The sequence below is a fragment of the Apteryx mantelli genome, chromosome 2 (assembly GCF_036417845.1).
Source record: "Apteryx mantelli isolate bAptMan1 chromosome 2, bAptMan1.hap1, whole genome shotgun sequence".
Taxonomy (NCBI): Eukaryota; Metazoa; Chordata; class Aves; order Apterygiformes; family Apterygidae; genus Apteryx; species Apteryx mantelli.
In genome coordinates this window covers 150446206-150473879 of record NC_089979.1, presented here as the reverse complement: position 1 = coordinate 150473879, position 27674 = coordinate 150446206, and the positions used below count along the sequence as shown (strand labels likewise).

At 42.0% G+C, this 27674-nt stretch overlaps 1 protein-coding gene across 6 annotated transcripts in view; it reads right to left on the bottom strand.

The window, feature by feature from the left end:
* Positions 1–27674, bottom strand: part of KIAA1217 (KIAA1217 ortholog) — a 387375-nt gene that overhangs the window by 24430 nt on the left and 335271 nt on the right. For 5 of the 6 annotated variants that reach the window (XM_067291790.1, XM_067291789.1, XM_067291788.1 and 2 more), the window contains 5 exons: positions 26568–27400; positions 17976–18080; positions 17486–17538; positions 9798–9958; positions 3646–3821 (listed from right to left, as the gene is read on the bottom strand). In XM_067291790.1, the coding sequence (XP_067147891.1) occupies positions 3646–3821; positions 9798–9958; positions 17486–17538; positions 17976–18080; positions 26568–27400 (1328 nt within the window). The remainder of the gene's footprint in view (positions 1–3645; positions 3822–9797; positions 9959–17485; positions 17539–17975; positions 18081–26567; positions 27401–27674) is intronic. The other variant, XM_067291791.1, reaches the window with a different exon arrangement.

Below are 27674 nucleotides of genomic sequence, written 5' to 3'. Positions count from 1 at the left end.
TGTGCTAGTACTGGTGCTTTTTAACACATTATAAATGATTCAGAAGAGAGGATGAATAGAGTAGTGAAAAAATCTTCAAAGGATATTAAATTATTCAAAAGAATGAATATGAAAGCTGAATGCAGAGTGCTGCACATGGACCATCTGATACTAATTGACCAGAAAAAAAATTAAAGATTAAATTCACTGCTAATAAATGCAAAATAATGCACAGGAGAAAAAAAAAACAAACCAAAACCAACAACCACGCCAAAACCTAAGTTTTCCTACACAGTAATAAACTTTGAACATATTATCAGCACTTGCGAGTGAGATCTTGGCTTTGTAATGGAAAGCTCATGTTGAACATGAGGACAGAGAGACCATCACCTCGCCACTGCATGAAGTCATGGCGTGCTCACAGTTGGAATAGCATGTGCAGTGCTCTCCTCTCTGCCCACTCCCGTCTCACAGGTGTACACTAGAGTTAGGAAGGGCACAGAGAAAGACAACAGGATGATGAAGTGTATGGAATGCCTTCTACAAGAAGAGAAACTAAATAGATGAGGACTTTTCAGGCCGGAAAAGACATGATCGGGGAAGGTGTGGGGGAGAGTCTATATAACATCATGACTAGCATGGATAGGGTGAATATTCTGCCTTACATAATGTAAGAGCTTGGAGATCAATTGTCAGATGAAAGATTAAAAAACAAATAAAAAGAGGCTCTTGGTACCCCCCAAAAAATTACTCTACAGAATTCCTTGCCCCTGGATGCTATGCACAACAAAGTTTACATAAATTAAGAAAAAAAACAACAAACACCTAAGTTCATGAAAGGTAAACAACCCTCCCAGGGCTTTCATATATGAGGATACCATCTCTGACCTGGAAAATCCCTGAGCCGCAGGTCACTGAAAACAGGGAGGCGCAATCCGTGCGTGTGGCCATGTTCTTGTATTCCTTCCCAAGTATCTGCTACTAGACAGTCTCCAAGACTGCTAAGCAGACTTTTTTTTTTATTGAGCTTGGTAATTTTTACAAAAGATGTCTGAAACGTCTCTTAATAAAAATATAAATTTCAAATTACTATGAAATGCAACAGGCATCTATCAGGCAGATTGAGATGGTTATAATTTACGTACTGTGCTTGCTTATAAAAACCCCTTTTATTCAAGTGCTCCTAATAGTCTACAATATATAGCACTCACACCTGGAACATGCTCCTCACCATATACTTTATTAGTCAATAAATCATATTGTTATAATTTGGCCTTGGTCTGGAAAATTTTAAAGCTAGTATCTGCAACCCAAATATTGTCATATATGACACCTCTAATGGTGGCTAGATAGAAGAAAAAAAAAAAAAAGGAAAAAAGACTAGATAGAAAAAAACTACCCCATTAGTTCTGAGCGTGCTTTTCACTGTTATGAGCATGCATGAATAGTAAGTTTAACAGCGTTCCTTGGATTTCATTTGCTATCTCTGAACCGTAATCCCACTACAGCTTTGACACATATGGACCCACTTTTACAGGCACCATCAGGAATAGACCAACAGAAAACTTGCTCTGAAATTTGACATCTCTGGCATTTACAGCATGAAACTGCCAAGATTTTTGTTTTTAATTTCCCAGAGATAATCTTTAGAACAGCAGAAAGGAGGATTCAGTTTTCCTTCTGCTGAGATTTAAAGAAACCAAAAGAATTTTTCTTTTATTTCTTTAGGAGAAAGACTCTCTTTCAGAGTACCAAACACACTTTCATAAGTGTTGCAAAAATCCTCAAGCTCCCCGTCTTACATGAAGCCAATGCACTCATTTAGTCATACGATTTAGGGAAGGTCAAGAGGGCAACAGTTGAAAGACTAAGAAGTAGTAATTTTCTTGCCCTGTTGCTTTGCATTTCTTTTTACATCTTGATGTGCAATTTTGTGATGTGCACTCTTCATTATAAACAGCCATCAGCTGTTGAACTTAAAGCATTGTTATCAGATCTGTTTTTTCTTTTGGGGTCTGATCCTGCAAACATGCAATTACATGGCAAAAAACTCATTGAAGACAACTGAAAAAAAAATAAACTGTGATTTTGTGTCTGTTTCTAGCATGTCTCTAAAAGGGCTGAACCAACATCTATAACCTGTGAATGTTCTAAGTAAAACACTTCCTTGTAACATTAGAAAATTAATGCTACTTTGCCATCCAACATTTCTTAGCTGCACTGTAAATTGGCATAGCATAATATGAGGATGAGGATGCTGCCCTTTGATAACTGAGCTGAGGCTGCATAGAAGCAGCAGAAACTCTGAATATGGAACAAATCCCACATGTTGATAAAATAGAATTACACTGCAATCAAAGTTGTATCCTAAATGAACAGCTGTAACAACTAACACCCTTGCACTTGACCTCATTCAGTATCCCTTTTATGAGGCAGTACTATAAACAAATATCACACATATAGTTCTTTCCCTAGCGAACAAACAAGCCAGGAACTAAGTAATATGATACACGTGAATAAAGTGATGAACAGGAGAGTAATCACTTGAGACCATAACACGATGTAATTTAAAGCCATAAGGCAGTTGAGAGGATTACATACACCAGCATGGACTATTATTGCACATTCAACTTTTCTTCATAGAAAACACACACTCCCTCAGTAATGTTCTACTTAATCTTTACAGATGTAGTATTTTTACTGCAAACCTTACTCATCTGGCAACACATTGATCAACATGAAAGATATACTTTCCATAGCTGTCAATAACTGTGCTCCTACGGCTCTTCAATCATTTCCAATGAAAAACTGATTATAAAGCTTCTCCGTGTTATGGACCAATTCTTCAGATGTGAATTAAATTCAGAAATGAAAAATAATTAATTATACAGCATCTAACAAATGTCAGTGTTAGAATAGTTAAATTGTTTATTGATTCCAGTTTCATCTTGTCTCCTGTTGAACTCAGAGCATGGACTAAACCAAACAACTGGATCCTACCAGTCATGATAGGCCAAAGTATTGGGAAAGAAGATTCTTATAAGGAGCCTTTACATAACAAAAAAAGTGGAAGTATTTCTTAACTGCAGTTTAGTGTATGGAAATCCCAATGAGTAAGCCTCAGAGGAACGCTGGCATTGCTGATTGCAATTAAACTTCTGCCCCCTATGTATGAGTTCCCCTGACCCTCCTGTGCAATAGTCAAAGCACTTACTATTGAAATCTTTTTTTTTTTTTTTTTTTTTTGTACTGAAAGTCAAACTCATTACCTTCCTTTGCATCCATTTGTACCTTAAGGAAATTCCTCCCTCCTTCCCTGGCCATTCCCCCCATTAAAATGTAATACTTAAAGCTGAAGAGTAGGGGGAGGCTCCCAAAAGATGGAGTTGGTCACGTTTCTTGCAGGCATACGGGGACTTCTGAAGAGGCTGAACCTCTTCCTTCTGGTGGGACTTGTTTGCTGGCCTGGGCTAAGAGGGACTCCCAGTCAGGGACCATGGATTTGGACAACACAGACATAGTTTTACTGCCAATATGAGTGTAAGGAAACATGGATAAAACAGCATACACTGGTGCAGTTCCACCGAAGGCAGTGGGGAAAACTAGCACTTTATGGAAGAAGAAACCAGGCTTAAGAAACAAATTCTGAAAGGTTTCTCCACCCACCATAACTTCTTTACAATCTTTTCTTCCTCGTTGAGGTATTTCTGCCTTTCTTGTTCCACCAGGTTGCGCTGTCGCTGCACAGGATCTTCAAGCCTCTTCACTGTTTCAATCATTTTGCCATTGATTTCCAGCTCTGCTTTCTTCACCATTGCCCTCAGCATCTCCTGGTTCTGCAGCTGTTGCACAAAAGAAATCAAGTTCAATTTTTCCTGCTTGACTAACATCCCTGGCAGCTGAATACATTGCAGAACTCAGAAGTAGGTTGGATAAACACAGCCCTGCAGCTAAACAGACTTTTTTCCTTCTTCTTCCCCTCTTTAACTTTACCTATAAACTTTATTTCATGAAGAAATGTTGGGAGTGAGAAAAGCCCAAATTTGATTAACTTCTAATGTGTATGTCTAATTTCCAGCAGTGAGTTGACAGACAAAAGATGGCTTCAGTGCACCATCTTCAATGCACAACTTCTGCAGGGATTGCAGCCCCTCTGTTCTGCTCAATCCAGCATGTAGTATTAATCACGCCTTACGAGAATGCTGGAAGCTCGACTTCCACTTTGTACGTACCTCATATTCCTATGCATTGCACTGCCTATACATGTCTGGTGGATAATCATAGACATTAATGTCAAAGCTGGATTGCAGTGCCATTTTTGAAAGGAAATATTTCAATCTCTCAAATGGCAGAGGAAGGACTGTGCCAGCCTGCATAATTTGGTGACATGTAGTTAATCTGCATGTAAATCTGCATATGTAAATTCCCCTTCCCCAACACTCCCCCCCCACACCTTTTAAATATGGTAATTTTCTGAAAACTAAACATGTGAAATTTGCACCTTCTTTTTCAAGAGATCTGTTTTTTATACATACTTAGCCTCATGTTATGTGTCTAAAGTGTTAGTTTTCTTACTGATATTAATTTTTTTTGAACATAACACAGCTAAGAAAGCAAACTAGACTGTACCCTTTGTGGGTAACCCAAGTGCTGCTATGCCCCACACTCACATAAACTGTTTAAGTCTCTTATGCAAATCACAAGACTCAAAGTGATAAACAGGGCTCCATCCAGTCACAACTCCAGGATATAGGCAAGATGAACACAACTCTGTTAGCCTAGCAGCAATCTCATACTGTAAGAGTTTCAGAAACACCTGTATCACTTGGGAGATTAAGTTCCAGTTTTAAAACCAGCCATCAAACTTTCAATTGTCTTCTAAGCACCCAGGTTTAACAGTCAAACCACATTTCACATACAGAGAAAAAACACTGCCTAACAGGAGGAATCACAAAAAATGGGCAACACGAAAGACACAGTACAAGGCAACAAGACTTCTTGCAAATTTGATTTAAGAGAACTTCGGGGAATCAGAGAAAAAATCCTTTGCCAGGTCATTCTTCCTGATCAGTGTGGGAATTAGAGGAGCAAACTCCAGCCTCTCATCCTGCCTCTTCAGTCACTGTGCCTGCCCCTGCCCTCTCCCTGACACAACGAGATGAGAGGGAAGGCAATGCTTCAGTGAAGTGTTCGGGGGTCTGCGCTGTGACAAGCAGGAGGTGTTAGCTCTGAACTCAGCTGAAGATAAGTGTAAGTAAGCAGTTAGGAAAAAAAACAAAGTTAAAAAACATTTATAACAGCACAGATTTATAAACCTTGTCAGCTGCTTAATACCAGATTGGATTCTTTTGCAGATAGTGTGTTTGTGCATTTTTCCCACTATGGGATTAATATTTGGATTTGATAAAACTCCTTACAGTGGGACCAGCACAGCTATTTGAGACACACACATCTCTTTCACTGTGCCATATTTTCAAGACGGAAAACATAAATGAATGAGTGAGTGAAGGAACATGTAACACTTCACTCACAGTTTAGTCACAGCTCTTTAAAAAACAAGGAAATTTGACACAGGGAAGTGACTGGGAGAATGTGAAGCAACTTGTCTGAGGTCATTGAGGAGGCCAGTGATGGAGTCAGAATTAAGCCTCAGGTATCCAGGATTTCAGTCCTCTGTGTTCCTTGGTTGGCAACAGAGACTCCCAGTAAGACCAAAAGGGGAGTGTCAGGGGGAGAGAGCTTAAGAAATAAGATAGTCCACCAATACTTCAAAAAGCTGGTAGGCTGAGGAGTCCCAAATGTCAATGTCTGCAGTGAGATCTTGAAATCTGGGAAATGAGTCATCTTGGCCACAGAGATGCTTCTGCCACCCCTATGAAAATTCACCCAACACCTGGCTAAATCCGCAAAATCTGAGTTTGTCCATGCTTAGGTAATGGGGGCAGAAGATGGGAAGGGAAAGACACGGATGGATGCAGAGAGAGCAGAGGAGCCACCAAGGGAGAGCAGCAATAGTGGGTCTGAGCAGTGCAGAGCCCCCAGCCAGAGGACACCCTAAGGCAGAGTGGACAGGAGCAGAGGGGAAGAGATGTGAACAAGGCGGTCTCTGGTCATTACAGCACATTTCCTTCCACAGCCTGGAACTGAACTTAATACTTACCCTTCTTCTGCCATCAGGTATCAGTTCTGAAACTCCCTGGCTAAGTGCACAGACCAGCCCTGCCTGTTACTCTGCCACCTCAAGTGGAAGATGTTTTGGGAATCTGCTGGGGCTATTCTGGTTCCACAGAGCAGAACCTTTTGTATTTCAAGTTTGCTTGAAAACAAGCCAAATATACCATCTTGGGCATTCACACTTAAGAAGAAGCTGCGTTAAAACAGTTTTCAAGTTCTGAAGTCAAGTGCCCAAAGATTAGGAAATGCAATGCAGGCTTTCTTGTTGCCCCCAAATGACAATTCCTTGCTAGTTAGTGTTAACCTGGCTCATAACTGCAAGCAGCAACCAGACAGAAAGAAAGTTAATATGCTTTTTTAGAGGACTAGCAGCCTCTCCTACATGTAACACCTCTGGCTCTCAACCTTGTCCTCCTTTTGCAGTCACTGCTCCATCTCTCACTTTTCCGCACAAGTACCCCAGCATCACCTCTGGCACTCTGAGAATAATCTGATAACCAGCTTAGTTCATTTTAAACCAATTATTACTTATGAGACAGGTAACTGGAAAAGCAGTTGTCAGTTCACAGCCCTGCTTCTGACCAGCAGAAGAGCACAATGCGTCCAGTGGGAGCTTGCCCCGTGCAGCTGGGAGCAGCTCCCGGGCCTCCCTCCTCCCCATGCACCACAGTGCACATCCACAGGCAAGCACTGCTGCCTCCTGCTCCACATTTCTGTGCAATCTACTTATCTAAGTCGTAAAGTGTGTTGCCATGCATAGATTACATGTAGTCTCACCGGTACTGTAATGCAATGCAAAACGTATTTAGATTTCTAACTCAAAGTTACTCTTGTGAGACTATTCAAGTGAGTATCATATACCATTTATGCCAGTATTGTTATCACATTTTCTATCCTTTCTGCAACACTCATTTCCCTGCAAATCATACATTTACTGAAGGAAAAGCATGCATGAATACACATTCCTAATGCTGAATCTTAATCATATCTAACTGCTTGCCTTTAAAATATGTTCAGTTAAAGAAAGGCAAGAAGAGAAAAAAAGTTTCAGTGTACAAATAAGCTAATGATATATGCCATAAACCTGTACTATAAGGCTTGTTTTCAAACCTGCCCCTAAGGTTTGGGAGAGCAGAGTGAACTACTCCACTAAATTCACTGTGGGCTCCAGTCTTACAACAACAAACGCATACAGATCCCGGGCTGGGTTATGAGAAAAAGCTCGATGCCATCAAGAAACTAGTGGTTCTTGAGTATCTCTGAAAATTTGAGATTTTAAGGAACAAGTTAATGTAGTTGCAAATGAGTATCTCTCACTTCTAACAAAAGCTGTGATGCAAATGTCATTATTTCAAGACTTTCTGGTTAAAACTCAATCACAGGCTGAAACAGTCTAACCTTCTGGTTGCATCTGGTTACATATGCATATAACTGGTGTGTGAACCAATTCATCTGGATCAATAGCTCCCAGCTATGTTTTAAAAACAGGATTTTGCCAGCACAAACAAAGCCTACATGAATGAATGTATTTTCCATCTTGTGTTTTTCTGATTCTATTAAGGAAATGGATAAGAACTTGAAGTGATATCATCCATTCAGAATTGAACCATGGACAGTATTAAATGTAGTTTTATGTCTTGTTCCTGTTTCTTAGTTATCCTGCCAACTTTTGTGCCTGTGCAACCATATTTTTCAGTTCTTTGGAAGTGTTTCTTTTAGTCTGTCACTGTAGAAAAAATTCACGCAAACAGGAACAAACTGACTACCCAACAGAAACAGTGAAACTGAAAAATGTGAAGTACTGTCAAACGTTATGCACACAACCTGGAAAAACATAAAAAATACTTTTCTCTTTTACTTAGAATGATTTTACAAAAAAATGGAGCACAAAATTTTTCCATCAAAAGTGTGATATTTTAACAGAATATCTCCCTTTAGTTTAAAACACTACCTGTTCCACTCACTGCAGTGCAAACTGAGCTCTTTTTCAAAATAAATCCATCCATTCGGGGAAGTCACTCTCGTGAACATAGTTTATATACAATATGACAATCTGCCTTGAACTATAGGTTCTTCCTGGCTATCACAAATTTTCCCCACTTCCTATTGGCATGATGCACTGAACTTGGTATCACCTCTGGAAGAAGAGAAGAGAAGAGAGGCCAACTAGATTTAATGAGCATGCTCTGGATATGCCCTTTTTTCCTTTTCAAGACTTCCTTGGCAGTACTGATTTGCATGGATGGTGCAAGTTTCTTCACCCCTGTGTGACATAATGTTGGGTAAGATCAAAAGCAGGTCTACCACGCGATAGGGGTGGGCCGTGGAGACAGGCTACAGCTGGGGCAACACCAGCTCTGGGGCGAGTGGGCCCTGCGAGGGTGACATGTTTGCTGGCTCCAGCCCTGCACTGCTGCTCCCTCCCACCTTGCAAGGCCTCAAGCACCTTCTGATGTCTCTTCATCACTTTGAACTGAGCACAGGACCTGTCACCACATCTTCAGTCTCAGCCACAGCTTTTTTGCCCTGATGTTTATTCCACCCTTCAGCTCCCTTGCCCTGTTGCTGGTTTATAACTCACTTTCCTCTAGTCAAGGAAGCAAAGGCAAAACATGCTCTGAATTCTCATCTGTATTATATGCTCTGAAATTCACCAGCAAGTCAAAGGAGATTGATATAGCCAATACTGCTTTTGAATTCAAAACCTCCCCTGTAGTAGCTGCAGCCCTACAATACCACATATTTGATGCTGCTTTCCAGGCCAGGAGGACTGGCACAATATTGAAATTTCCCCTGCTGTCCATGTTTCCTCACAAGAAATTGCTTTCTCTCTTCTTACATCTTCCGAGACAATGCACAATGCTCTTCCGTTTCCAATTAAATGAAGGGCTGAAGAACTGTACAGCTGCATATGGTTATTTTCACAGTGTGTGAGATGAGCACTATATATTTACATATGTAGCATGAATGTACGTGTTAACGGAATGTTTCAGTTAGAGGTTAATCATTCTTGTTGTTTCTTGTAGGTTCGGAGGTGCTGATGCGTTACGAAGGTACAGGCAAAATGTAAGTATGGCAACAACAAGCTTCTGCGATAACCACTGAAACCAGCCTTTTGCCTTGCTGCTCAAGTTGGCTATCTTTCTGAATTCTCTAAATACAGGATTCGCAAACTCTGGCTTAATGCATAGCTACTGAACCTCAGCTACATTTGGGTTTCCTGACATCAAAGGTGTTTATTCAGGAACATAAAAACTGTATGGAGCAGGGACACAGCTCTTCAGACATGTTTATACAGCACATAGCATAACAGGGTCCAAACTACAATCACAGACTTGATATCACTGTAATATAAATATTGCTTTAATGTCTAGAGAAATCAAATAAAGCTAGAAATTAAGTTAAATCTCCTGATCTAAGCAGCTGTAGCTAAAGTGGGCTACTTCTCACACCTCTAGGACTATTCAAGTGGCCTATTCTAGAGCAGCGTACACTTTTGTGTCTGTGATACTTGGGTCTTCCCTCTTCTACATAGCTCTGCTTTTTAAAAATCACTCATATACTGAAGGTAAGAGAGAGACAGACAGGCTGAGAATGGCATTTGCAGATGACCCACTTCCTCATCATTGCCCAACTAAGCGTACCTGTAGCTGCTTCATCTGGTGCAGCTGCAGGCGCAGGTTGGACACATTGCGCTTCATGCCGTGGAGGCTGAGCTGCATGGCTGGGGCTCCCACGGCGTGTGGACTGGCAGCCACATCCACATTCCCGAGACCCGTCTTCCCCCCGCACGCGGGTGCGGCGCCTGCAAGGAAGCAGAAGCACAGGTCAAGCTCACCGCGGGCAAGGTGCACGCGCCACCCTTCCTCTCCCTGCTGGGCCCACATGTATTATTTCACACAGACGGACAAAAGAGAAAATTGCAGCTGCCAATGCTGAGTATCAACAGGGGACTGGCATCTCCTTATCCAGTATGATCTTGGGGGGAACCATACAAAATGGGAGCATATCTGTACTGTAGCCCCAGACATACCAGGGCACTGTGTTACCACAGGACTGCTTCCTACCACATGTGGTAGAGACGGAAAAATTAGCTATAACTGCACATTACACAAAACAGCAGACAAATCAAATTGGCGCCGAAAGTAGCTTTGGGATTGCCTTCCCAGGAGCCATTTGAGAGTAAGTTGATGCAAATTCACAGGACTCCTGAACTGCCTATTTTTTGATTAATTATTACTGGAGAGATTCAGTCAAACTGCCAAGTGTGGGGAAAAGCTTTCTGTGGAACATCTTGTTTTGCTGCTCAAGGTCTATTTGAATATTTCTATTCAGGTGCCTTGAACGGCTATTACTAAAAAGATATAAAAAGCAGGAGAAGAGAAATGAAACAGTGGTGTGGCAGAGAACTGCTTTCCAGCTGCATCACATCCACCCACTCCCCTTTATTTAGGCTGCCATTCAGGACTGAGTTTAAAAGGAAATAAGCACAAGACAAGGAAGTCAGATGAGCCACATACTGAGAATAACCTTTGGTGTAATTCCAAGACTTTCTTCATTAAAAATGCTGTTCCCCTACACAGCATCAATGTCAGGCTTATTCTTCTCATAGTCTCAAGTAGCTGGGAAGAAACTTTATTTACAGAATGCAATCAAATCCCAGCTCAGCAGCTAACAGTCCTGTTACAGCTGCCTCTTGGCAATTTGCACTCACATACCCGTATCCTTCATTGTCTTTAGTCTAACATGTCCCTTCCCCTCCCACCCACAACAGGCAAAACTACAGGCAGTCAGGAGGACACACTTCACTTTCTAAGTCTATGTAGCCCTGCATACGCCCTTTGTCACATCCACCCTGTCACCAGGCTGAGAGGACAGTATGGCTTCAGTTCCCCAAACCCTTACATTGCGTCATCTCCATTTCACTTTCTTCCTTCTCTACGTATAGAACCAAAAATCTGAGGAAACTGAGAGTAACTCATCAATGGATGTGTACAGGCACTTTGGTCCTCATTTGCTCCCACAAGCACGTGCTCTATCAAGTTCAGTGAAATCAAGCCACAGCTGGAGTTGCAAGCTTTTCTTTGCCTGCTGGAGGTAAATCTTCAGTGCACAGAAAGGTGCATGACACATTTTTCTCACAGGAATGAGTATGCGCCTAAGTGTGCTAGATTTTAGCCTACCCATTCATCCCTAGCTGTCCAGTCAACTAGCAAAGTCCCTAAACGTGCCTGAGCGAGTACAGCTTAGCACAACAACAAATTGTTATTTCTTTCCCAACAGGTGTGGATACCTCAAACATAGCATTTGCAAGGGCTGTTTTTATTTAAAAATAGGCTGAAGGGTTTCTGAAGAATCATGTTTCCTGCTTTCCCCAAATTTGCAATTCCTATCAGTAAGAGCGCAGGCCCCTCTGGCTGCACCCACACTGCACACTGTACATACACCACGCCATGGACTTCCGGAGACAAGCACAAACAAAAGGCTGCTCTAAGCCACTGCTCGCTGCTGTAATGCTATACCCTACCTAAACATGCTCCAGCTAGATCTGCGCAGTGCTTCAACAACGGCACTTTTCATTTCACTGCTGACCAAACTGCTGCACATTTTTGCTATACTTCAGTATCATTCAATACTCTCTTGACTTTCAAAGAGCTGCTTAACAGAAAGCAACACTCAAGAAATAAACAGTCCTTGTTCACTGTCATTCTGTACCCACTACATACTTCAGGATAATATATGCCAATACTTCTCTGTCTGTATGTACACTACAGTTTTCTCTATGGTCAGGCATCTCACTGTTTCCCTCCCACACGTGCTATTTTTTGCATTTGTTTTTAAAGGAAGGGTATCTAGTTCATAAACCCTACAGACAGAAACCACCAGAGAGCCCGAAAAATGCAGAAAAGCCTCCAAGAGTTCTGATCCTTAGCCACAAATCTGGACTATTTTTGAAAGTACATCTACCTTTCTGCTATTCTTTGCCTCAAGCAAAACCTCAGCCCCCAACCCCGTGATTATGCAGCCAAGGTATGTTCAGTTCTCTGCAGTCTCTCCCCACCATGCTGGACCCCAGTCAATTCACATATTTTCTCAGGAAGGGGTGCTTGTTTTCCCTATCCTGTAGATGGACCGTGATCTGCTTCTGTAAACAATAAATGTCTCCTCTTCCCTACAAAACAGTCCTCCTCCTCCGCTACCTCAGCCACCTCAATGTACTGTCACCTACCAGGATGTCCCTGCTGCAGCCTCTGAAACACAACAAGGGACTACCAAGGGCATGAGGCACAATCACAGACCTTCAGAGAGCATGGCAGCGCAGAAAGGACCAGCAGTTGATTTCTCCAAGATTCGTATTTTCATCATAAAGGAATAAAAGGGCAATTGAATGAGGGACTGCTTTATCTAGGGAGCATAGCTCTCTCTTGGAAATAGGCCAAGGCTGTAGCTTTGTGATTAGATGTACAGCCAGATGGATTTAAGGGAAAGAAATGACGCTGGCTGTGGAAGAGGTCTACTAAGAAACCCTTGCTGGAGCTAGGTAAAGGGGCCTGAGCGCAAAAATACCCTCAGTTTCATAACATTCTGGATGCAAAGCAAGTGTCTTTTTTTTTTTTTTTTTTTTTTAAACAAAGGTTAATGAACTAAGCTGCAAAGTATCTCAATTTTTAAAGCACTGGGAGAACTGAGGCACAGAAAGGCAAAATGTTTGTTATTTGCCCAAGTTCAGGAAAGCAAGCCATAGAATTTCCACTCCCTGACACTAGACCTTTGCTACACTTGCACATACACCACTGTCCTCCTGTTTTTGAGAATTTATTTTTCTTTCTAAAATGCTAATACTGTTTTGAAGCAGGCTAGAAAAAGAGGCTGCCAGAAGACCCCAAGCAGTGTTTCCTCTCAAAATTACTCATCTCCTCATTAAAGAGCCATTACATTTTCAAGCATTATTTGGGGATACATGCCACAGTTACTCAATTCCCTTATCACCAGGTTGGAATTCACTAAACAAATAGACAAATGCAATGATAAGGCTGCAACTCCATCATTAACAAGCTGTTATGGCCAGACACTAGAGTGTTCTAAAAAGAACAAAAGCTTCTCTATATTTACGTGCAACTTTGACTAAGTGATCCAGAATGAATTTAGTATCATGTTATACCTGTAAATGCTGACAGTTCAAAGACTGGCATGATCTGTTTTCTGCAGAGGGTCCAAGATAAGAAAACTGATATGGAAAACCTTTTCAATTCATGGATCATTACAGTAATAGCCATGCATATGAAAAAAGCACACAGATGTGTAGAAAAGACATGATCTTCTCTGGCTAGCACATACCACAAACACTGAGGAATCAATTCTGAAATTCTCCCTGCCCCCATCTCCCTCTCTTGATTTGTACTGGTGGTATTATGCAGAAAGAAATACTCCTTGATCCCTTTTCAGGAAATACTGAGATGTCCTTCCTCCCCTTCCAACAAGGCAGCAAACTGCATGGAAAATTTGCTTTTCTAGTATTCCGGGATTTAATTAATCCCAGTTTAAACAATTTAATCAATTGAACCAGAAATCAATCTGGATTTAATCATCAGTCTCACCACTTGAGGAATAAAATACAACGGAAAGAAAAAGAGAGCAGGTGAGCATTTCTTAGCCTACTTGTTAGTAATCTCAAGGAGAATCTTTCTAATACGGTTTATGTTTTGAGTCACATGCTGTTCCTAAACAAAGAGTCCCTTGACACCATTCATTTTTGAGGAGCTGAAAATGGCTATAAGCATTCAGTCATGGGATTTCCCTCTCACGTTAGTAGGAGAGAAATAGCTAACTCTGCGGAAGGTTGCTGCGCTTTGCCCCCCACCCTCCAGTGGGAGAACTGAACTTAAAGCAATAAAACACAAGAAATGCAGACAGCATGATCATTACAGGCTCATTTTCCCCAGAGAACAAGCATTTTTATTTTAGTTCATTAATACTTGAGGCTAAAAAAACCCTCCACAGACTGGGAAAGCAAAAACATCTTCAATACAATGATTTGGTTTATATGAAATACCAAATGGAGTATTCAAAATCTAGATACACAGAGGTATCTGCATTTAGGATTTAGAGAAATTGGTTTCTTTCCCTTCTAAAATGAGCTGATCCTGTATTTTTTGTGTGAAAGTCTCCTATCATTGAAGCACATACTATAAAATACAATGTTGGTTCAACATTGATGAGCCAATTTTATCTTGCACAGCTGTTTTATTGTTCAGGATGGGAAGCAATTCACATTTCTGCTTACCAGTGCTCTAGAAAGGACTGCTCAATCAACACTTACACCACTCTTCCATTAAAATAGTCTTTGAAATTGCTAAAACTGGTATCTCAATATGCAGTTAAGTGGAGCTGTATACTGAGAAAACCTATTGTCTAATAGCTATGCTTAATAAAGATTGGGGTGAACTGAGGAATAAAACGACAGTCAGCAAAAATGTTTCTGGATGCTGCAGGCACGCTTAAACCCAACCATATCTACACAGAGGAGAAGCATAGCGTATTCTGACAGACGGCATATACCTTTCAAGTAAGCAGGGACAGCACTGACTTATTAGGCCCTGCCATGTGTAACTTCAAGAGCAGGTGCAAAAGCAGAATATTCTATTATATAGGACAGCAGCCTTCAATATTAGCTGGATGTGGGTGACAATACCGAAGCAGTAATATATTGTGGTCAGCATCACACCTTGTTTTCCTTACGTGCTACAGTTTAATTTTCTGAAAATTCTGTGGTTGAGTCATGCTGGAAGGACAGGATTTAGTGATGCAGACACTGGAGTTAAAACTATATTTTATAGCACTGATAGAGATCCTTGCAGTCAGCTGGCCACACTGTCCTATCCCTATCTTCAAGTGGTCAGAAGGACATCTCTTGCACAACCTAATTGCTGCTGCCCTTACTCACAGGATGGATACGGTCATGGCTGCATGACAGAGTCAATGTCTCTTCATTATATGACCGATGTTGATCTGATCTTCTGACCAGCAGTCCCATGCTTGGATATGCAGCTGTTATATGTCAGGGAAAGCCTGTAATTTTGTCATTTCTTGGACCTAGTTCCAGTCGTACGACAAGGTAATGAGCGAGGAGTCCTTAGGGAAGAGGGTGACAGGAAAGAGCTGCTGGTCAGATGAACTATACTATTCTGGTGGGCTGGGTATGACTTGTGGACCAAGGATTCCCCACCTTTGCCTTGCGGAGGACAGTTTTTCCAGTGGCTATTATTTCACTTACCATTTCTTTTGAGAGTACATTCATGCTCACACACTCACTCACCACAGAATAATTTATGTTGAAAGGGACCTCTGGAGGTTATCTAGTCCAAACTCCAACTCAAAGCTCGGCCCGCTTAGATTATGATCTCCAGCTCAGTGGCCACCCAAAGTATTGACTTAAATTAGTACAAGCACAGGGAAGGCTGAAAGGCCTAACGATAATACAATACAAAGAGGAATACAAGGCGATACGTGTGCAGATTTTAATAGTTTTATAAGTGCTTCATATGGGCTGAAACCTATGAAAGCAGAAAATATTACAAATCATCAGTGTGTAATAACACCAAAATAGGGAAATGTGCAACATTTTGTAGCTGTTTTGAAAAATGATGGACTTTTCAATAAGTTGTCTGAAACTGATAAACTAAAACTTAGTTTAGCCTGAAGTATTGCTCTCCCCATCCAGGGGGCTGGCAGGTAGAGGAGAGGTGGAACAGAGCCAGAGGACAGCTTGGGAGCAAAATTCCCGTACGAGGACTTGGATTACTCTCGTGCTTATGCTTGACAGTTTTCAGCTCTGGTTTGATTCCTGTTGATTAGGAGAACATGCCACAATTCTAGAGAAACAGGAATCCTGAATGCGAACTAACATCTCCAGTAGAAAAGCTAGTTAAGAAGAGAATAGATTTGCTAATAAATGTGTGTGGTTTACTATCTGCCAGAGCACAGACCTCCCTGTGGGAACAGCATTACCAGGAAGTGGGGAACTGCCTTTATTTGCATTCAGTGCACGACAAATGGTGAAGAGGAGGCAAATAAACACACACACACACACACACACACACACACACACACACACACACACACCCTGCAGACATGCAGAGCAACAGCCCCTGCACAAGGAACACCAATCACTCAGAGATCTTCTTTCGCAATAGTCTTACTAATCTTACTCTAACTTTGAAGTGTTTAACAGCTCTCCAAGTACAGTAGGAATCTAAAATAAGACCAGCTCTTATTGGCTTCATCATAATTGATGCTTGCTTAGAACAGTTTAGGAGCATGCAAATAATTACTGACAAATCAATATGGTTTAATTAAGGAAAGTGCTATCTTGCTAACTGCTAAATTCCTTAGCGTCATTACACCTATAGCAACCTACTGACAAAATAACCTCAGAGAAAAGTCCAGATGAATAGAATAGGAATGAAATATTTAGCGTTATACAGCAATTTCAGAAGTGCACAATTTAATTTAGAATGTTATCTTACAGGTTTCATTTTCTACACCCAACAAAATAGTTTTATAGGAGGGCTTGAATTACCTGCTCTAAGCCCTACAGAGAATTGACTGGTATTGGTTTTATCATATAGAACAATTTCAAAGCAAATATAAGTTGTGGAAGTAGGATGCACTATTTAAATATTTTAATATGTAAAAATATATTCAACAATCATTTTAAATATTTGCAGTGCTTCCTGGGGAGCTGGGCAGGGAGAGGTCTACTGTGGTGAGCTGGGGTGGTGAACAGGGCTCAGACTTTTCTTGTCCCCAGATTCCACTTATGTATTTTAAATAACAAAAGCCAAGAGCTTCCCAGCTTTGTCTAGAGATTTGTATGTCTACATCCAGTCCTGTCCATGTGTCTCATCTTCTCTGCCCACAAGGGGACATAAAATCAGACTTTTTTTTTTTTTTTTTTTAACAGTTACTGTGGAGCTTAATTTTGGATACGTCTGAGCTTAGTGACAGTTCTTCTTCAGTACTTGTTTGGATGCTAAATGCATACTGTAGATGAGATAGAGTCTCTGCATATGGTGAATATTCCAGTGATTTATCTCTCATTTAAGCCATTCAGTGCAGGTGTGAAATTTACTCCAAAGATCACCTCAACCTCTTAGAAATTCCTCCCTTAACAAAGATGTGATCAGCTCCCATATCCTGAACTTAAACTTCAGTTCTGAGTACAGCTAAAGGAATTTAAGCAAACTGGATGTTTCCATAAGATGGGATGCTAGTAACATTGGAGCTATTCATATACAGGAGTAATTTGCAAGTTTAAAACAAATTATCTTACCTGCAGTGTCAATGCTGCTCTTGCTAGACACAATTTTCAACATCATCTTCTCACTAAATAATAAAAAGAAAAATCACAATTTTAACTTTCTAATAATAACACTGTGTAGTGAAGCTTATCATCAGTAAATGTAAATGGCCTTGTCTAGCATATATATATATTTTCAATTTAAATCACCAGTAGCTTGTGAGTTGTTTTTTTTAAAAAAAAAGAATCAGCTTTTAATACAAGAAGCAAGGAGTGACGTATTAGCAGTAGAAAGCACAGAGATGTAGCTACATTAATTCCTTTGAACAGAAAGAGTAATGCAGTTAATCTCCATTTATTGTTTGGAATAATCTTCCTCTCTGCCTAGAATTTCATGGGGATGATACAGATAATTTTAAAATGATTGAGCATTCAGGATTTTTTACTATTACATTCAAATATTATTTTTGATTGATTACTAAAATCATTACAGAGAAACAGATTTAATGAATTCTTTTTTTACCTAGAAGCATCTTTGCTATTACTTGTATTTGGCCCTTTAAAAAGCGCAGACTGAACAAGACCAGTTAAACTGGCAATCTGTTTCTCCATGGCTTGTATCCTCTCTCTGTAAGACAAGAGAACCATTTGTTAAAGCCAGATATATTTGTTTTCAGACTTGTTTTTCTAGGTGAATGATTACCACAGGACTGGAAAGACACCAAAGAGTTTGTGTGAAGTCTCATGGGTATCAGTTTGCATATACCTTGTTACAACGGCTTACCGCATCTTGGATTGGACAGCTTTTGCATGGTAACAGACAATAAAAAGTCATCTGCATGGTTAAAAAAAAAAAAAGAACCCAGATAATAAACTTCTAGTTATCTCACAAAAACGGCACCTAAAACAGTAAGTTAATGCCTCTTGAAACTAGCAAAAATCATTTTTTTCAACATTACATATATTTTCTCTTTTCCCTTACCTCTACTGGGCAAATAGTTCTCCCTGTGGATTAAGGACTTCAGACTGCTTCTTGTTACTATTTTTACTTTCCCCCAAATCAGGATTTTTGTCTGTGAAGCATTTAATCTGCCCAAACTAACTATTTCCCAGGTCAAATCCTTTGCACTTGTCATACAACTGTCTGCTCTGGAAAGAACAGCAATGTGACAGACAAGGCATAGGACACCAAATACAGACTGTGCAGCAAAATGATATTAAAACAGACAGATTTGTTTAAGGCCAGCGTTTTCCATGAGATATGAAAAGATGCCAAACAAGAGCAACGACTTTTTTGGATAGGAAGACTAGCTTTTGTGTGTTTATCTTTGCACGCTGTTACATGAATATATATGCTAGTCAGGTACCAGGCGACTGCCTTGGTAGCCCCAAACCAGACTTCTATTCACAGAGGCACTTACTTTCATGTGCCACTATGGCAATGACCCCCTACAGCATAGACACACATCCATAGGAGACCTCAGACAGGACCTTCTGAAAGTGGGTCCTTATATATGACACCAGTTAAGTGACTGGGGAAAACACACAAAAGCAGATGCTAAGAACAGGCTCTGATTTTGGGAGATGACCTAGGACACAACCTCTCAAAAAGCAAGTGACCAAGAGCAGCAGCAATGACTCATGAAAGACAACGGGCTGTACACCCAGACCAAGCGGCCAGAGGCCCCAGGTTCGGGCTGCTGCAGGGGCCATCCATTGCTGCCCAGGTGCCCTGGGTGCGGGAGCAACCAAGCGCTGTCCACTCCCAGCGCCAGTTGTGGCTGGGCGGCCAAAACAATAATGCCATTTGATAAACACAGGGTAAAAGCAAGCTGAAATAATACAAAGTGAGTAACCAGTCCAGTTCCTAGTCAACCACATTGACTAATCCAGACTATTTCATTCACACTCTGGGAAGGAAATAGAGGTTTGTTGGGATAGCAAGCAGATGGGAGACACTGAGACACCCAGATATTAAGGAAAATGGACAGTAAGACAATTAATGAGATGCTAACAGACACAAAGGGTGCAATAAGAGACCGCTCATTCAGTCCTCAGTCACCTGACATGTTCTTATTGTGGTTTAATATGATGTGCACTTCTTACTTTTCTGTCTTCATGTAGAAAGATATTTTGAACAGTGATGAGAAGACTAGTCAATCTGACCCAATTCATTTCAAACCAAGAAATATGTTACAGAATGTCCACTGTTATAAGTTTTAAAATAAGAAACTGGTTCAGGCTACAGTAACCTTTGGAATGAAAACAAGTACTAAAAACCTGGGATAAATATATTCTAACAAACTTTAATGCAGCATTTTTGACACCTAATAATGAAAACATTTTTTTTTTCCCAGATAATCATCACAAGCCCTTCCTGGAACTAAACTCAACTGGAAGTCTATCTGCTTTACCAATTCATAAATATGATGTTTTTTCCATCCCATGTTTGATAATCTGGAAACAATTTTCTGCTTCAAACAAAATTATGAAAACACAAAGCTGATCTTGTCCTTTGCCATGAAATCTAGGAAAATATGTTGTTAAGATGGAGAGGGATGTTCCAGAGATAGGAGATGATAAAAAAGAATGAAATACTGGAATCAATTGAATAGAGCACATTATTTTTCATATGGTAAAAACATTAAGAATGCAAAGAATCTACATATGTTCTGGAGTTACTCTGCTAGAGACAAGGCAGGATTTTTCTCATAATTGTTTCAGTCTAATACCCAGACTATTTATGGCCATTAACACCAAACATTTCTAAAACAGGTGTCTGAAATGAGGCATCTTTTAGGAATTAAAGTGACCTGATTTTCAGAGACTTTGCAGTTTGACTGAAATCCATGGAAGGCACCGTGACTTTCCAGAGCTGGCAGGGAGGGATGCAAGCTGACATTTCACATTAGGCCAACAACAGCGACCTGCCCCACGCTGCTGTACACCCCAGCGTCACACCTCACAGCATGGGCATGTCACCCCACTGCACAGCCCCCTAAGGAGGAGCAACAGGCCATCCTGCTTTTTCACCAATTCCCTCTGGTCCTCAGGTGAAGGACTGGCAGCAACCCCAGTTCCCAACATCATGGTGGTCCAATGGAGTTAGAGGGAGAAAATAAACGTTTTCCTCAGCCTGTGCCAGACTGGCAATGCTGGCACCATAATAAAACTTTGACATTTTTGGTTCTAAACATTATATTCTCTACCTTGCCCCTGGATTTAGGTATGCTGGGTTGAACTGGACCCACCTACAAGCTCACACCAAGCATAAGCCATACCAATATGGACTGGAAGCCCAGGGACCAGAGGAGCTGCAACTTGTGTTTTATCTTCCTTGGCACCACCGGTGGTTGGAGAGAGGTGCTTTACATCACTGCTAGCTCTGTTCCCTCTGCAGAGGAAGCATGCTGGCTCTGTTCCCTCTGCAGAGAAAGTGCCAGCAGCTCACATAAAGGACATAACAGCCTGGTCCCGCAGTCCCTTCCCACGGCTCAGGATAAATCTGCACCTCTCAGCCAGCTGGGAAAAGCAGGGAGGGACGCTTCTCCAGCGGTTAGGAAAAAACTGTCTATTGCAGCAGGACTGGGATTAGAGGGCATTGCTCTGCACTGTTTTCCTATAAGCACTGGGAGAGTCAGACCTGAGCGGTGGAGGAGGAGAGGAGGGGACAAAGTCAGAAGCCACCCCCAGTTCCAACAGGTTGCTCAGACAGACTTGGCTTCAGCTTGTCAGAGACCTCCACCAGCAAAGGATGCATGAGATGCTCTGACATATAACAGCTGCATGTCCTCTGTTTCTCCAGGCAGCCCCTTTCACTGCTCCCAGCCCCCTGCATATGTTTAGGGGCTCAGGTCCCACCTGAGGATCTCACTCTCCAAATTCAGTACAATCAGAACAAGGCCTTTCTCATCTAGGATCTGCACTGAGACATCAGATTTCATCATTAGATTTCTTCCCTGCAGTTTCATTGAGGTTTCATGTCATTCTTGTACTGCAAGTAATTGGAAGTAGTCCCAAGCAGGGTATGATACATTGCTAAACCAGTACCCACTTCTTACCACAATGCTATCTACATGCGACTTGCATGTGACTTCCCTTTCCTGAGGACATCTTCAATATTCACATCATTGAGAAGATGCCTCGTGCTTTGTACAGGCACAAACTAGAAATTGGGCTTTGTAACTGCTCATTCATGTCCATATCCTACCCCAGGCTGTGCAGTGCATCATCTGTAACAGACATATTCAAATAGCAAGTCTGACACCATGAGCTAATAGCAAGCTACCTTGGAGAAGAATTTTTAGTGACTTCATATTTTATAGTTAAACTCTGAGTGGAGTCTGTACAGTAATCAAAAGGAAGGTCAGAGACAGGGAAAAATGCATTTCTTTCTACATAACCCTATGAGAGAAACATTTTTACAATTTTTTTAATCTTATTGGGGTGGAAAAAAGGAAACATGAGTGGGCTGCCCTTCACAACAGTTTCCCTAGCACCAGCTGAAAGTGACACAGTCAGATTTCACCCAACACCCTCAAAGAAACAGCTGAGAGTATCCCCTGAAAGGTGTGAAGCAAAAAGCAGCAAAACTCTTCTGTACTCTGCTCTACTCCCAAGGGAAAGACTACATGCAGATGAAGTTTATCTGTGTAGGAGATCAGACATTTCAATCTTCTAAAGAAGAGGTTAAATTCAAACTTCCTAAAGCTTGAAGTTAAAGTGAAATAGGGAGCTCTGAAGCACTACCAGATGTGATATTATTTTACAGCCCTAGTTCAAGAGCTGGCACCTCACATTCCTCCAGATAGTTCCTCCAACAGCAGGAACCCAAAGTGCAGTTTACCTCCCCTCCACCCTGTATTGGTCACCTGTGTTCATCCTTTTTGCCTGGTCATTCAAGTCCTTTCACAAAGGAATGTACAATTCTGGCCCTCCAGAAAGGGATATTGTTTCCAGCTGCCAAGGCTTTTTATGGGAGCTTCCAGATTGCAGACCCCAGGCCATAGGTCTGTGATGGGTGCAGCAGGCACAGGTTTCTGTGGTCAGCTGTGGTCCTGGAGAGAGATGCCATCTCCAGGAGCAGTGACCATACAGCCACCTGCTCCCTCCTGGCAGCAGGAGGACACTGAGGGCAGAATGTCCCTTGGGGACTATTCCCTTTCCAAGCACCCCCTGCAGGGACTGGTCACCCATCAAACCTAACGTATTCAGAGGGGAAAAAGCAAAGCCTCTACTGAAAAATAATTCTGCCATCATTAAAAGCTCATTTTTAAACAATCTATTCTACTACCACTGCAAAGTCTTTGAGAAACGATTCTCAAAGTTGGGTTTGTACTCGAAGGACTGTCTGCAAGGGCGTATCTGCAAGGGCCAGTAGGCACCATTCTTACACAATTCTCAGTGCATCACTGATGGGGTTTCCCACTGTCCATGGCTTTGCAGAGCATGAATTCAGTAAATATTTTTTCCTAATGCATAGCAGAGTCCATCCGTTCTTAAAAGTATCAAACAATAAAGTAGTTTTATGATGGGAACAAAATACAATATCCTGAATGTGGCCATGACACTTTAGTATCTAAATGCAAGCCACAAGTGGTGAATGTGATCACATTTGCTGTTCAGTGAACCACAGGCTACCATCATCTTTTTTCACTAGTATGTGGCATAAAAAGAAGAGGACAAAAGGTGTGTTCAGGCAACAAAGAACCCACAGTACACTCCTGAAATGCTTTTGGAGGAAGAATGTTGTATAACATTATTTTGCTATTTTAGGGACTGTGATAGTGAGTAGCAGCATTTATTATATATGTATTCAGCACTATCAAATAACCTAGAATTTTGCAACTCAAATCGGGTTTTACATGCAAAGAATGCAAGTTAAATGGCATTTAATACAGTTAGTTTAGAGTTACTTTTTGGAAAACAACTTATTTTCCAATTTCTCAATATTTAAACATCTGCTCTGCCTGTAGTAACTTCCAGAACTGTCCACCAAAAGCTATATAAATGGTCCATCCAAAAAAATGATACCAAATCACTTTTTAAACAGCTCATGATTACTCACAAAAATTTACTTATTCTTCCTTTAAACCTCAGCTTTAAGGGATGGTGACTCCTCAGAGATGAACTACTGCAACCTGTCACTGCTTTAATATCTTTTGTGCATAGGAATACTATTGTATTTTACTTTTTGAAATCTCCATGAACTTGTTTCTTATCTCTGTTTTAAAAGTGCTTTAAATGGAATTCTTCTGGCAAATGACTTAGTATAAGAACTTATTCAGTGCTTTCATACCACAAAAGTAGCTGCCTTGAAAACAGCTGAAGTAAAACAGATAAAAGAAAGAATTAGGTGAAGCAATCCACACATTAGCTGCCCCAACTTGGGCTTAAATAACAGACTTGACAAGACTGGCTTCTACACTGCAAAATTAAAATAGGAAGCTCCAAAAAGAAGAGACAGGAAGCACCAGTTTTCACCTTTTTCTATCTTCTATAGACTCAAATCTGCTGCAGTTAGCATTACAAAGGTAATAGTCCCATTTTCTTCAACAAAACCCTGACATGGTCAATGAGAAGTCTGATCTGCTAAAAGCATCCAGCAAGTTTTTGATACAGTACATATATACTCCCCCTTCAACCCCTGACTGGAAAAACTGGAGGAGAATTAACAGGGGAAGAGAGATCTAGCTGAACTTCCAGCACTGTCAGGATCCAGTTAAATCTTTTCTCTGTCTTTATACTTAAAGTGTGCATTGCCGCTGGGGCTGACAGTGCTCGGCCAAGGCAGTTTCAAAGAAGATGGGCACGAGATGCTCCTTGGTCCAAGCACCCTGCACCGCTGCCGGCAGGGACGGCAAGCGGGTGCCTGCGGAGCCGCGCGGGGGCCCGTTCCCGCCACGCATGGCCGCAGCACCTTGGCCCTCGGCGCCACCGGGGGATCAGACCTGTGGTTTCGCTGCCACCCCACGACGCAGCAGGGAGGAGTGCGCATTTTGACCAAGCCTGAAGAGGACAAATTCAGCCCTACACCTCCAATCCCCAAATATCCTAACTCACAGAAGTAAACCCAGCTGTACTGCTTACGGGTGAAAACAGTCAGTCCTACACAGAAAGGTACAGGTACTTTGCTGCATTTAAACCTCAGTTTCTGGGTGCTTATAACGAGATCGTAAGAATTCAGCCCCTGCTGAAGCAGGAAATGAGCACCTCAGCCTGCATAAACTTAGCGTTCCTTGTTTAATTTAGTACAATCTCAGTAATATTTGTTTTCAGAGTTTAGGAAGTTATTATAAAGCTAAAATAAGGTTTACAGCACTTTTTATCTGTAGAACTCAAAATTCTTAATATTGCAATTGCTTAGACAATAGACCTATTTGCATTAACTGCTTTTGGTATTTAGAATTTTTTTTTTTAATCACAGTTTCTCAAGGTTCAAAAAAAGCCACAACCTATAAGAACAGTTCTCAGAATGAATCTTTCAATGTAGTTTGGCTAATATACACCATGCTGAATTTTAAGGGCATGTAAATATTGGAAGTGTAATTATGCAGACGCTATTTTCATTACTGTAAATACATCTCAGGACCAGTACTAAAACTCCTGGTGTGAAGCTCCCCTTAAGAAGCTGCAGAACTCTGTATAGTCACCCTTTGTATATTCACAAATACATATACACAAATACACTATGCATATCTGTGTATGTGAGCAAACAGATGAGATGCCCCAAAGGGAGAGACAAAGTAGCACAGACAGGAAAGTTGGTGTCCTCTCTTATTTTCAGACCCCTTACACAAACCTTGTAATGTTTGGTTTTTTTTTTTATCTGAAAGCTATCTCTTGGATTAGAAATAGCAAATATAGTTCAACTTATTTCCTAGTTGCAGTAATGGAAGCTTGAAATGAGATTTCAGATACATGTATCATTTCCTTAGAAATAAATAAATATAAACCAGGTTTCACTGACCTTAGATTGTAATAGCCCCTCACTCATACCCTTGTGTCAACATAAGTACCGAGCTGACACCAACACGCAGTTTTTTGTGGATGGGTGATTTCCCTCCATCCTCCATTTTCTCCCAGTCAAGGAAGATCATGACACATCCTTCTTTCTGGCCTCGCACAGTCAGCAGCAACTTATTTCTGAACAAGTTGCTCAGATGGAAGGGATATTTAGGGGTTTTATGAAGCTCTGTATCAGTAGTTAAGGTAGTCAGTAGTTACCTTAGGCCATTGTGAGCTCAGCATTTTCCAGCTATTCATCTTCGCTTCCCTAAAGAGCTCTATAAAAGTTAACAGCACAAACATCACGCCATAGATTAGCGCAACTCATACAAATACACAATAACCAATGGGCAGCATAACCGTTTCTCTCTCCTGCGGCCGGGTCTGTGGCAGCAGGAGCCTTCACAGACCTCTGTGCAAACCTGGCGCTTAAAGAAACAGGAGAGAGTCATCGTCATCAGTGCGCAAGAGTTAACAGTCGGGTCACCAGCTGCGGGTGAGGCTGGAAAAATCACTGGGAACTGCAGTCTTGTTTCAATTTCTTCACTGGGACAGACTTGCTCATCTCAGCAATTTCCCCTTGAGGAACATTATTATAAACAACTGTCCTATTTTTATGCAAATTCATGTTTTACAGGAGATGAGACAGTAATGACAAATTCTTCCCATTTCCTAACGCTAGATGAGAAAAACTCCACTCCGTAAAGAAGCAAAATTGTAATATCAGCGTGTCATTCTTAACGGGGGTGAAATATATTCCCTTATTAGCAGGAACAGAACATCATTTGTTCTTGTAACATGATCTGGTTGTCTGGAAAGAAAAATCCTAGTTAATCATTTTATTTTATTTTATTTTTTCCAATGACTGAAATTTACAGAAATGAAAATAACTGGGGATTCATCATGGGTTGACAATACTTTCGGATTAATAACGGGTGGTGGCGCATCTCTGCTGAATTACTAACACCCTGACAGACAGACAGCAAACACCGCAGCCCAGCGCAGCCGTCTCCTACACGCCGCACCGTCCTTGGGCGTCAAGCAACACGAACCGCGCAGGTTACGAACGTTTCTCGCTTGCACAAATGGAGCCCTGGCTCTGCCTTACCTTGTCTCCTTGTCTTTGGGCATTGCAGGTGACCCGTAGCCAAAAGCCTGTCTGTCGGCTGGACTCGGCGCCGCCTCGGCCATGCCTGGGAGACCCAGGGCGCTGCGCGCTTTCGCCTCCGCGAACATGGGCGGTCCAGGCTCCTTTTTGAAGGACTGGCGGCCGGGGGAAGACCTGTCGGGCTGGATGGCGTGAGGGGGGACGTGGGCGTTGTGGTGAGGGTGCACGTCGACCATTCGCACGTCGGCCGCCCGGTGGGGCGACGCAGGAGGCGTCTTGGAGCCGAGAGTGGGCAAGTGGCTCTCCGGGTACTTGCGGGATTTTTGTCTGTACAGGGACTGCTCCAGCATCTCGGGTGGCATGGAGGGGTTACAGTAAGTGCTCGATGACCTCATGGTCCCGCGATGGTAAGCTACAATGTGATCGGGGACATCGAGGGGGTGTCCGGGGTGGGGCGCCGCCACACTCATCCTCCCCTCGTGGAACAGGTAGGGGTCACCGTACAGACCTTCGTTTCGGATCAGAGCGAGGTTTTTGTTGCTCATGTCCTCGTCCGGCTTCACGTCCCTCCTCTCCAGAATGGCGCTCGGGCTGGGCGATATCGACCGCGAGGCCGGCAGGCTCGAGAGCCGGTCCCTGGGGATTGTCGCGTTGCCCGGCACCCCCAGGGGCCGGGCGCCCCCGTAGGGGATGCGGGACGGCGAGGGCGGCATGGAGTGGGGCACCGGGGTGGCTGGCGGCGAGCTGGGCATCGCGTGCGAGGGGTGCGCGGCAGAGCTGGGCCGGGAGCCACCTGGCCCGTCTCGGCCCGTGTAAGCCATTTCCCTCTGCATCTGGAAATGAGAGCAAAAACATACAGGATGCAAAATTACCAAGTGAACAAAGCATGATGCAAGTCCTGACGACCTTGATGCTATCTAGAGAAAGAAAAGCAAGCAAACTCGCTCAAAATTAAATAATTTGTCATCTAGATAAGTAAAACATCTTGAGACCTCAGTGCCTAAAGAAAATAAGATCCAGAGACAGCAAGAAAATGGACTGTATGTTATAGGAGTATGAGAGTTTTAAAAATGCTTTTACTTATCCAAATAACATCCTAATCTGTTA